The sequence below is a fragment of the Euprymna scolopes genome, chromosome 23 (assembly GCF_053919585.1).
Source record: "Euprymna scolopes isolate OS-2025 chromosome 23, ASM5391958v1, whole genome shotgun sequence".
NCBI classification, from domain to species: Eukaryota; Metazoa; Mollusca; class Cephalopoda; order Sepiida; family Sepiolidae; genus Euprymna; species Euprymna scolopes.
The window spans coordinates 70,385,959-70,399,196 of record NC_136504.1 but is presented as its reverse complement, the minus strand read 5'-3'; the positions used below and the strand labels follow the sequence as shown (position 1 = coordinate 70,399,196).

Here is a 13,238-nt window from a genome sequence, read left to right as displayed (position 1 = left end):
TTGTACATTCATCTTAGTTTATTTTTACAGTTTTGGTTTCGATTCTAGCTGATGACACTCAAATACTTTTGAAATCACGACTCGTATAATAATATGTACGAAATTTGAACAAATAAAAATATCACATTTAAGCGTATTTTACACCCGAGCAAAGTCGGGTGCCCCCCCCTCGCTAATATATATATATATATATATATATATATATATATATATATATATATATATATATATATACAAACTAAATGGGTTACTATTTGGGATTTCCAAGTGCTATATGTGCTCTCCGCTTATCACGGCATTGTTTCAAGTCGTCCTGTATTAGTAATATATATGCGCAGATCATCATATAATGATTATATCACTCATACAGCCGTTAAAAACATTTAAAAATAAATGTTTAAATTTCAACAGTATTTCTTGCGATTAACGGTGACCGAATGGATTAGGTCCTTGCTAATAGAGTCGGAGATGGCTTCTGTTGCCGGGTTCGAATCTATCGATTGGTGTTAATCGTGACACCCTGCACTGATGATTTCCGAAAGAATGAAACACTAGTGTCTGTAAGCGTTTAACAATTATTATGGAAAATAATACAATAACACCATAAAGAAATTATATATAAAGAAAGTCTGCACTTGTAATTTTTTTAAAAACTCCAATTTAAGCTAAATTTAATGCAACTGTTTAAACAAACTATACATCATTTGATTGGCCTTTTATTCTTCTATAATTTTACTTGTTCATATTTGACTTTTAATTGAAATATTCTAGTGTTCACCTCAATTTAAAAAAATAACTTCAAATTGAGGAGGCAAAAAGAAAGTCCGTACAATAGAAAATTGTTATTTAAATGTAACTTTAGGACATTAATGCAACACAATTACAACAGGAACGCAATGAATTAGTTAATATTTAGTAGCATAGCCCTTCTGAAATTTGACAGCCTGCAATCTTTTGGGAATTCCTTGAATTAGATTGCAGCAATACTCCGGGGAAAGGACATCCCACTTTTCTTTAATTTTTGTTCAAAGTTCTTCCGAATTTGAAATTTTATCATTGCGTAGCTGTTGCTTGATGTAACGCCATACATTTTCTGATAAGATTAAGGTCTGGAGATTGTGCAGGCCAATCCAAACACGGAATATCATACTCTCCCAGGAACCTCTTGACATTGCCAGCTGTGTGAATGGGAGCCTTATCCTGCATGAAGATGGGATTATCATCCAAATTCCGACTAAAGTAAGATAGAAAATGGTGTCAACATATTGATGTACTTGGTCGAATTAATTCGACCTTGCAAGCGAACTATAGGCCCTGGACCATCGGTACTAATAATGCTCCACACCAAAACTGAACCTCCACCACCTTGCAGCGTTGAAACTGAGTACCTAGGATTAAATTCTTTGTCTTTCCTCCGACTGACATACTGCCTACCATCACTGCCTAGCCTATTGAACTTGCTTTCGTCACTAAAAAGCATTTTGACTAATATTAAGAGTCATGATCTTCATTACATCTGACAAAGTCCGCTTTCTGTTCTTTACAGAAATCATTGGCTTGTGTCTTGCAACATATCCTTGCAAATTAAATTCCTTTAATCTGTTCTTGACAGTAGAAAGAGAGCACTTTTTTACAAGATTGAACTGTTTGGGGAGTCGTTTCTTAGGCTGTGGATCTTGATAGCATTGCCTTCCCTGTTAGAAGTAACTCTAGTATGACCAGATTTAGGGGCATCACGAACACTGCCGGTGTTTTGGTGTTTTGCACAGTCTTTCGTACCGTTTCCTCATCACATTTCAATCTGCGGCCGATTTCTCGATTGAATAAACCAGAAAGGTGGTGATTAATGAGCTCCTGACGATCACTAACAGAAAGTCGTTGCATATGGACTAAATGTTGCATTGTATAACCTGGAACAACAACAATTACGATTAGAGATGCTTTGTTGCCTGTTGGTGGATATTTTAAACTGATTTAGGAGCGACCAGCTTAAATTATTAAACTGGTTTTAAGCAAATTTGTTGCTGCAGACTTTCTTTTTGCTTCCTCAATTTGAAGTTATTTTTTAAATTGACGTGAACACTAGAATATTTCAATTAAAAGTCAAATATGAACAAGTAAAATTATAGAGGAATAAAAAACGAATCAAATGAAGTATAGGTTGTTTAAACAGTTACATTAAATTTAGCTCCAATTTGTAGTTTTTGAAAAAATTACAAGTGCGGACTTTCTTTTTGCCGGCACTATATATATATATATATATATATATATATATATATATATATATATATATATATATATATATATACATATATATATATATACATATATATATATATATATATACATATATATATATATACATATATATATATATATATATATATATACATATATATATATACATATATATATATATACATATATATATATATATATATATATATATATATATATATATATATATATATATATATATAGTAAGTTATAAAATATATATGGCGATTAAGCTACACTGAATATTCCGCGTTTCATCCACTCTAGGACTCTTCAGGCTGAATTTTGTGGTTGTCTGTCGTTTTTATATATGCACCTTCTATTGAGATTTTAGTTAGCCAATCAGCTTTCTAGTATCCACCGCGCCATCCTATCAGCCAATGAACATGCACTTATCGGACAAAGGCCTATTTGACCTCTGGTTGACCTGTTCCTTTGTGTGTGCTCTATTTAGCCTGGATATCTAGTTTCTTGACCTGTTTTAAATCTAGGTTAGGGTTTTCTTTATGTTAGTTTATATATAAATATATATATGTACATCCCTCTATGCATATATATATATATATATATATATATATATATATATATACACAGGGGGATGCAAAAGTAGGTATTCAGTGGTCAAAAAAAGAAAAAACGTATAAAATTTAAGGCATTTATTATACAGACAAACAAATGTTGCATAAACAAGTAATAATTAGCACGTATAATAAGAAACACATGTAATAGGAAGCCCTATTTCTGCAGGTATTCAAATTGCTTGCCGTCAGCGTTAACACAGTCCTCTAATCGAGAACGAACACTCATGCACACTCTAGAACAAAGATCTTTATCAGCATCAATTTCCTGACAAGCTTCCAAAATGAACTGAATCATGTTTTCAACAGTGCGAGGCTTGTGTGCAAAAACCTTATCTTTTACTGTGCCCCAAAAAAAGAAATCCATAGAAGTTAAATCTGGCGAGTGCGGTGGCCAGTTGATGGCGCCACGGCGTCCAATCCATCTGTTGGGAAATTTTAAGTCAAGTAGTGCTCGCACAGTGAGTACAAAATGAGGTGGGGCCCCGTCTTGTTGAAAATAAAAGTCATCATTTTGGTATTGTTCACATACTTGGGGTATTATTGTATCCTGCAACATGTTTAAGTACACAGTTTGATCAATGCTTGTGTGGAGAATAATGGGGCCAACAACACCTTTGCAAGAAAGCCCGGCCCATACTGTTACCCTGGGTTGATTGAGTTGTTTTTCAATAGTGATGCGAGGGTTTTCGGTTGCATAATAAACGCAATTGTGTCGATTAACGGCACCTGATAATTTAAAGTTTGCTTCGTCAGACCATACAATTTTATTTAGAATACCGTTACCTTCAAATTCCTCGCTCAGGATGTTTTCAGAAAATTGTAAACGATGATCCGAGTCATCTTCCAATAAACGATGTATCAATCGAGGTGTGTACATCTTTAGACCGGCACGATTAATCAGGCGCCCCAATGATCTACGCTCAATACCAAGTTCAGATGAGGCTCTGTATTTCGATTTCTGTGGGCTCTGAGTGAATGCCTGAGCAACTTTGAATTTATTTTCTTGTGTGGTCACAGTAATTGGTCGACCACTTCTCGGTGCATTGTGGATACTCCCTGTCTGTTCAAATTTGTCACGCAGTTGATAAACCGTGAGCCTTGTTTGGGGAGGTGTTACAAAGGTTTTGACCCACTGTTCTCTTACGCGTTCACTATTTTCTGTCTTCCAGTATTGTTTTAATATCCATTTTCGCTGTTTGTCAGTCAAATTACCGGCCATGGTTAAATTGCCAATTTAACTGAAAGCATAAAAAGAAATGATTCAAAGTACATGCACTTTAATCGAAAGGAAATTGAATTAATAAAAACAAAAGACTAAAAGTATATGCATTTTTACTTTAAGGCATGTAGCTTTCAGTTCAATAAAATGTCAATAATTTCAATACTGTATACCTACTTTTGCACCCCCCTGTATATATACACCATATATATATATATATATATATATATATATATATATATATATATATATATATATAGTAATTTATAAAATATATATGGCGATTAAGCTACACTGAATATTCTGCGTTTCATCCAACTATAGGATTCGTCAGGCTTATGCGCGAATTCTGTCGTTGCTTCTTGTTTTTATATATGTTGAGGATTTCTAGTCGGCCAATCAGCTTTCTAGTATCCACTGCGCCCCTTCCTACCAGCCAATGGGCATGCATTTTATCAAAAGAGAAGAAGAAAATTTTTCATGGAGGCATAATTTACATAGGCATGACTTCCGTAGATTTCAAAACCCGATACTATGACCACAAAAGCACATTCAAAAATAAAAAACACCGTATAAAAACAACACTAGCGAATAAATACTGGGAACTCAAAGAAAGCGGACATTCGCCGGTAGTCGAATGGAAAATAATGAGACAAGCTACCACATGCAGACATTTAGACGACCCATGTAAATTATGCCTCCATGAAAAATTTTCTATCCTGTACTTTAAAGAACCTCAAAATCTATTAAACTGTAGGCGGGAAATAGCAAACAACTGTGTTCACAAAATAAAACTTACTCTAGGATAGCGATACAAAATAGCTTTAAAACTAACAATAACAATAGGAAAAAAAACAAATAAATAAATTAAATAAACACGAATATACATAAACGATCACATACATATATGTATATATATGTATATATATATATATATGTATATATGTATATGTATGTGCATTGTTGTGTGCACGTAGGTATATTTATATGTATAAAAAAAAAAAAAAAAAAGAAGGAGAACGACCACCTAAACCCACTAACCTAGTTCTAAAACAGATCCTTTGTTTGATAAAATGCATGCCCATTGGCTGGTAGGAAGGGGCGCGGTGGATACTAGAAAGCTGATTGGCCGACTAGAAATCCTCAACATATATAAAAACAAGAAGCAACGACAGAATTCGCGCATAAGCCTGACGAATCCTATAGTTGGATGAAACGCAGAATATTCAGTGTAGCTTAATCGCCATATATATTTTATAAATTACTAACTAGCTCTATCTACGTATTGAGCACTTTTGAAGTAAATACTTAAAGTTTACGCATAAATCTATACTTTCATATATTAAATTTATGCGAATAAATGAAGTAGTTATATATATATATATATATATATATATATAAATAAACATACATACATACATACATACATACATACATACATACATATATGTGTGATCGTTTATGTAGATTCATGTTTATTTAATTTATTTATTTGTTTATTTTCTATTGTTTTTGTTAGTTTTAAAACTATTTTGTATCGCTATCCTAGAGTAAATTTTATTTTGTGAACACAGTTGTTCGCTATTTCTCTTCTACAGTTTAATAGATGTTGGGGTTCTTTAAAGTAGAGGATAGCAAATTTTTCATGAAGGCATAATTTACATGGGTCATCTAGGTCTCTACACGTGGTAGCTTGTCTTATTATTTTCCATTCGACTACCGACGAATGTCCGCTTTCCTTGAGTTCCCAGTATTTATTTGCTAGTGTTGTTTTCATACTGTGTTTTTTATTGTTGAATGTACTTTTGTGGTCATAATATCGAGTTTTGAAATCTAAGGAAGTCATACCTACGTAATATTTCTTGTTATTCGGGTTTTCTTTCGCAAATATTGTGGCCTGGTAAACTACGCTTTTGGTTAGACATTTATTTTGAAGTGGGCAAAGTGTGCGGTGTCTACAGTTGCATTTATCTTGTTCGTTATTAGTATTTTTATTTCTAATAATAATAATAATAATAATAATAATAATAATAAACCGACAAGAACAACCATACAGCTGTAATGAAGAACAACGACAACATCAGTGCATTTCACTCGAAAATAAGCTGAGAGATTCTGCACCAGCGGAAGCAGAGAACCTAGATAAATCCTGGGAAATCCTTCAAACTGCGATACATGACGCTGTAATTACATCCTTTGGGACCAAGCAGCCGCCTTGAGAAGACTGGATGGTTAAGAATGCGGAAATCTTAAAACCTCTACTACTGTCTAAAAACGATGCTCACAAGAACTATGTGAGCAGGCCAACACGCAACACTCTGTCCAAGTTGAAAGAGGCTCGCAGTCAATTCCAGAAAGCACTGGAACAATCTGTGTGACAAAATCGAGACTGCTGCTGACTGCGGTAAACTACGTGTGATGTACCGTGAACTCCGCAAGGCAACTGGACTGAGCGCAAAGAAAGTTTTCCCTTTAAAATCTACTACAGAGGAGCTCATCACTGATCCTACGAAGCAGCTTGAATGCTGGGTGGAGCACTACTCTATACTATATGGCGAACCGCACAACATTACAGTCACAGCTTTAAATTCCACTGGACAACATTCCAACTATGTCAGAACTCGAAGTAGCTCTCCAACATATGAATGTAGGGAAGGCCCCAGGTACCAACGAGATTCTAGCAGACCTGCTCAAGTTCGATAAGTTCCTGTTCCCGCACTTGTACAACCTCCTCTGCACCAGTTGGTGCAATGGAAAATTTCCAACAGCTATGAAAGATGCTAAATTTGTCACTTTATTCAAGAAAGGAGACAAAGGAGATTGCAATAACTACCATGGTATATCTTTACTCAGTGTCATCGGCAAAGTCTTTGCCAGAGTGCTCCTTCCAAGGCTCCAGCAGATTGCAAACCGCATTTATCCAGAATCACAACGCGGCTTCCGCAGCGGGCGCTCAACCATGGATATGATATTTTCAGTGCGTCAAATCCAGGAAAAATGCAGAGAACAACGTAGACCTCTCCATATTGCATTTGTGGACCTCACGAAAGCTTTTGACATGGTCAGTAGAGATGGTCTGTTTGCCATCCTACAAAAGTTGGGCTGTCCACCAAGTTTGATAAGATTGCTCCATGACAACATGACAGCCGCTGTCTTCTTCGGTGGACTCCAGCGGCTGCTTGACAAATTGAGCACTGCTTGTGTGGAGTTCACACTGGTAATCAGTGTGAAGAAGACAAGCATGATGCACCAGGGTGACGCATCACCAATCATCATTAATGCCCATGAACTAGAGACTGTCGAGAACTTTGCATATCTTGGATCCAACATCAACAAGGGAGTATCCATTGAACAGGAGCTACAAACGTGCATAGGTAGAGCAGCATCTACTTTCAACTGACTACGTGAAAGAGCACAGTTCAATAAATACCTCACTTCTCGCACAAAATGCAGCATCAACGAATGCTGTGTTCTGAGTACCCTACTGTATGGAGCAGAGACTTGGACCACATATGCTCGTCACGATAAAAGACTGAACATCTACCATCTCTGATTCTTGAGACATATGATGGGCATCAATTAGTGGGATAGAATCACCAACAAAGAGGTGCTAAGATGTGCCGGCAGCCGCTCCTTGTTCCAGACACTCAAGATCCGACGACATTGGCTTGGACACCTGCAAAAAATACCCGATGGCCGTCTCCCTAAGGATATCCTCCACAGCAAACTGGCAAATGGAACAAGAAGCCGCGGTCGCCAAATGGGATCTGATCGCTCTTGGCATAGATGTGAATGTGTGGGAGGAGCTAGCCGAAGATAGACCAGCATAGAGGCGTGCCTTGAGTAAGGGAGTAAGGGTGGCGAAGGACTTGAGAATAAATTATGTTTAAAGAACAAAGCACAAAAGAAATAACGAACTTCTTTTTAAGAATAAGAACGAAGAGTATTTTATTTGTAGCAGGAACTGGCAGGTCGGCTGCAAAAAAAGTAAGAAGGAAAAGAAAGTTCTTTTAAGGTCGTCGTCGGTCAGTCAGTATTGTGTCGTCCCCAGCTGGATAACAATTGTCTGAAATCGAGACCGTCAATGCTCTAGCGAGATGTCCGGTGGACAGGGGACGAGAGAGAATAGGTGTTGCTAGGCTGGGAGTTCGGTTCTGACTGACTAATGTTCCCTCAAGACAGGCCGAAGAACTCAGAGAAAGCGTTCTATCATCCCATTAGAAGCTGGATGAGAGCTTGTTGTCTGAATATGTGTGATCCCTAGAATCCTGGAAAGTTCCTGGAAGAGGTGGGATTCAAACTGTATGCCACGATCAGTAGTGATGGTGGTGGGAACTCTGTAACACGATATCCAGCCTGATATAAGGGTTCGCACTATGTCTCAGGGAAAATGTGAGGGGAATGGCTTCAGGCCACCATGTAAAACGGTCTATGCAGGTCAGCTTCACTGTGGCTTCTCATCCAGGGTATGACAGATTGTGTAGGGTGTCAAAAACAACTCTACGATGAGTCAATGGAACAAATAGTCAAGGTGAATCCGTTGAGGTATCACAAATGATCTGCGTGTCCGAGGTAGGCACGGGCAGGTATGCAAATTTGCAAGTTGCAAATTCAGGTGACGACTGTGTTCAGACTTGGCTGGTCTAAGGCCATCTGCTGTAAGTCGATATCCGATGGGGAGGACAGAATTAATGGGAAGGTGAGACAAGGTGTCTACCACTGCCTTCTGCTCACCTGAGATATGTCAGATATCGCTGGTAAATTGCGAAAAAAAATCCAAGTGGCACATTACGTGGGGAAAATATTTGTCTGGCTTACAACGCAGTGCGTATGTAAGTGAACGGTGATCAGCGTAGATCACAAATTGACGGCCCTCGAGTGAATGTTGGAAGTGTTTCACTGCAAGGTACATTGCCAGGAGTTCACGGCCAAACGTGCTGTAATGCTGTTCTGCCGGTTTCAGCTGTCTCAAAAAGTATGCAAGAGGTTGTAAATGTTGTTGGTGCTGCTGTTGGAACACTGCACCTACAGCTGTGCCTGATGCGTCAACGACCAGTGAAAACTGGGCATTAGGTACAAGATGTGCAAGTGAAGATGTCGCCAGTTTTGTTTTCACTTCGCTAAAAGCTTTAAGCTGAAGGTCATTAAGTGAGATTTGCTCATTTTTCTTCCTGTTACGTAACAGATCGGAAAGAGGAGCTAGAAGATCCGCACAGGATGGGATAAAGCGTCTGTAATAGTTTAACAGACCGAGGAAGTGCCTTAGTTGGCAAAGTGAAGTGGGTGGTTGAAGGTCTTGTAGAGCCTTCACCTTTTCCGGTAACGGACATATACCGTCTAGGCTGATAATGTAGCCCAGGAAAACTATTGACGAAGCACCGAAAACACATTTACCAAGGTTAATCCTCACCTGGTATTGCTGAAATCGTTCGAACAGTAGGCGGAGGTGAGTGACATGTTCCTCAGGTGAGGCACTTGCCACGAGAATGTCATCTATATAGTTATAGACGAAGTCCAAGTAACGCACTACTTCGTCCATAAAACGCTTAAAGGTGCTAGCAGCATTTTGTAAACCGAAGGGCATAGTTAAAAATTCAAACGTTCCAAATGGAGTTGTTACCACGGCCGGATTCACTGGGATCTGATGGTAAGCCTTAACTAAATCTAGTTTGGAGAAGGTTTTACAATGATGCAGAGAGGAAGCAGTCCTGTATATGTCGGATTGGATAACGATCAGGTACCGTCATGGTATTAAGACTTCCTTTCGTTGTCTTCATTAATAACTATATATATATATATCTATATATATGTATATATATATATATGTACACACATATATACATATATATATACATATATATACACATATATACATATATATATATACAGATATATATATATTTTTTTTTTTACATAGACGTCACCACTTATCAAGGCCGATAGGCCACTCAAGGATAAGGGTTAAAGAGTGTAGAGTAGTCAATAGGACAATATAGTAATCGATAGTAATGGAAGTTCGGTAAATTTGTTAATTCAAGTGGAACGGCTCATCAGAAACTTGTTCACGTTGGACTTGAAGACAACCATATTATAGAAAGCTGGAAAGCAGGAAAACAGAATACAATTCCACAGGCGTGCAGTTCTAAGAAAGAAGCTTTGATCATGGAATCTATGTTTAGGTTTAGGTACAGATAAAGAGTGGGGAAAATTATTGATAATATTTTCAGCTAGTCGAGTGTTTCTTGTGAAAGTTTGGCAAGGGGGGACCATAGATTGAAGCTCAGTTGAACACTTTCCATGAAAATAACGATAAAGCAGAGACAAACTCGAAACATCTCTTCTGTGAGATAGAGGTTGTAGCGAAGAGAAAAGGACATCTCCCACCAGGCCACGAAGTCTATTTTGAACCCTATCAAGGCAGGACAAGTCCTTTCTAGCAGCTCCTGCCCATATGTGGCAACAGTATTCCATCCTTGGATGTATCTGGCTCTTATATAGATAGAGAATTGCATCAGCAGTGAGATATCTACTGGATCGATAGAAGGATCCGACCATTTTTCCAGCGGCCTTGGCAACAGATTTGATGTACGTATTCCATTTAAGATCAGGAGTAAAGGTCAAGCCCAGAAGCTTGTCAAAACTTAAGGCCTCCCCAAGACGAGAGCCATTCATTTTAATTGATGCCAGATGGGGACCAGAACGTTGATGATGTAAAGATAGAAGCTTGGTTTTAGATGCATTAAAAGTAACCAGCCACTCCTTTCCCTATTGTACAACGTGATCAAGATCAGAGGAGAGAGAATCGGAGAGAACTTGGTCGTTTACTGTCTTAGATGTGCTACCATAGATGGTAGTGTCATCAGCAAAAATGTCTACGAATGATGTAAGGATGTGATTTGGAAGATCATTAATGTAGATCAGGAAAAGAGTTGGGCCCAGGATCGACCCCTGAGGGACTCCAGCATTTATACTGTGAGCTTCTGATTTTTGCCCATCAACTACTACTCTTATGAACCTATCAGAGAGAAATGATTCAATAATTGAGAAGACATTTCCAGCAATACCATAGCTGGATATATATATATATATATATATATATATATATATATATATATATATATATATATATATATATATATATATATAGATTGAAAAACACACAGACACAGACACACACACATTATATATATATATATATATATATATATATATATATATATGAGAGAGATAGAGAGAGAGAGAGAGAGAGTTTATTCAATCACACTCAACAATAATGTAAGTACTTTTAAATGTTTTGCTAAATTATGTTTTAAACGATGTCAACTAGAATTTATAGACTCTAAGATGATAATTCTTTTGTAGGTTTTATTTCTTGTCAAATGATGAATTATTGGAAATTCTTGCACAGACCCGAAATGCCCAGGCTGTTCAACCACATTTACGCAAATGTTTTGACGCAATTTCAAAGTTGGAGTTTGGACAAATTTTGTTGTCACCAAGTCCAGAAAAAATAGCCGAATTTGGTAAGCTGAACACATAAAAATACAAGAAAAAAAAAAAAAACTAAAGAAAATCATTCATATAAAATCGTTTTTGCCATCATAGAGTTCTCAATATTTGCATGCTATTTTTTTTTAAAAATGAAACTACTAATATACCGTATAACCCAGAATAGTTAACAGCTGAGAACTCGTACCCAAAAAAATAGCAACAGCAAATAATTTATAGTAAACGCGGTAGAAGCAAAATTTTCTACCGACCTATAGACTTTTAAGGAATGGAAACTGTTTGTAAGGTTTTTATTTTAGAATGTTGTTTTGATGTTCGCGCGTATTACTGACAATCGACAAACATAGCGGCAAAAATTATCGCTTAATTGCGGTTAATTTTATGCTAAAAAATGATAAGCAAAAATACTTACCCTGCCACTAATTTTAAGTGTGAGTGCTAAGTCCCATCCCTCTACGCTCTAAAACCAAAGAAACACACTTAGTTTAACAAAGTTAAGCCATCACCTCGGTCACTATGAAACTGGAATAAAATCGTTAAACAAAATATCTTACAAAACAATTTCCACACGTTAACAGTACACAAATCGGCAGAGAATTTAATTTTATTATGTTTGCTACAAATTATCTCTGATTTACAGTTTTTGTTTATGAGTGGTCAACTGTTAACTATTCTGTACTTTACTCAAATATGCTTTTAAGAATTAAAAATATCCGTGTTTCGTTTCAAAACCATATTTTGTATAATAATCGCCTATTTTGTTTTTAGGTGAATAATTGGTCTAAGCAATGAAAGTGAAAATAATTTGCTTTTAAACAATTATCAAATTTTAATGAAATTTTCAATATTTATTAAATAATTAAACAATGTTAAAAGTATTTATTTTATTAAAAAAAAATTGATAAAAAATGACTTCACCCCAACTATTAATTTCAAGAACAAAATCTCATCATATCCATGGTCGAAACCCAGTTACTCGCTTTACAAAGAAATAGCATAACGGAGATAGGAATGGAATATAAAACGATCACTTACAGTAGAAAATCATAGCAAAAATAGGAAATTTAAACGTAAAAGAAGATATTTTGAGGCTTTAAATACTGGCTGCCTTCATTTTTTTATCAGCACCTTCAAGGTGTTATTTCTTTATAGTCACTAAATTTCGACTGCAGGTATGGCAAGACTATCTCGTCTTTGCAATAAAGTAATGCAAATGACCTACAAACATCTAATTCTTTTTTGTTTTTAAATAAAATAAATACATTGAGCATTAATTGAAAAATTAATTAAGATGATTCTCTGATTTTTGATGCGTTCTTTGTCCAATGATGTTTTTGGTTAAAAACAAATTCATTTTAGTTTGCGTCCCAATAGATACAGTATTATAAAATAGAACACACGTAAGAATAAATGTTTGTGTATGCCCACTAATCACTTGAATAAAAATACCAATTTAAATTTGTTTCAACTATATTTTTTATTATTTTATATTAAACTAGCCTAGTTGTCCGGCGTTACCCGGGTGTTTGTAGGCGTGTGTTGAGCAAAAAAAAAAAAGAGGAAAAAAGTTGTATTAGGCAGGCAGGCTCGAACCCGTGACGCGAACGTGGAAAAGAAAGTGGAGATGTGTGTAAGGGTGTGGTTGAGCAAAA

The 13,238-nt window shown here is 36.4% G+C and overlaps 1 protein-coding gene across 1 annotated transcript in view; it reads left to right on the top strand.

Moving 5' to 3' along the window:
• LOC145245981 (dynein axonemal heavy chain 6-like) overlaps positions 1-13,238 on the top strand; it is a 632,504-nt gene that overhangs the window by 148,110 nt on the left and 471,156 nt on the right. The window contains exon 26 of the mRNA XM_080107771.1: positions 11,440-11,600. Within this exon, the coding sequence (XP_079963897.1) occupies positions 11,440-11,600 (161 nt within the window). The remainder of the gene's footprint in view (positions 1-11,439; positions 11,601-13,238) is intronic.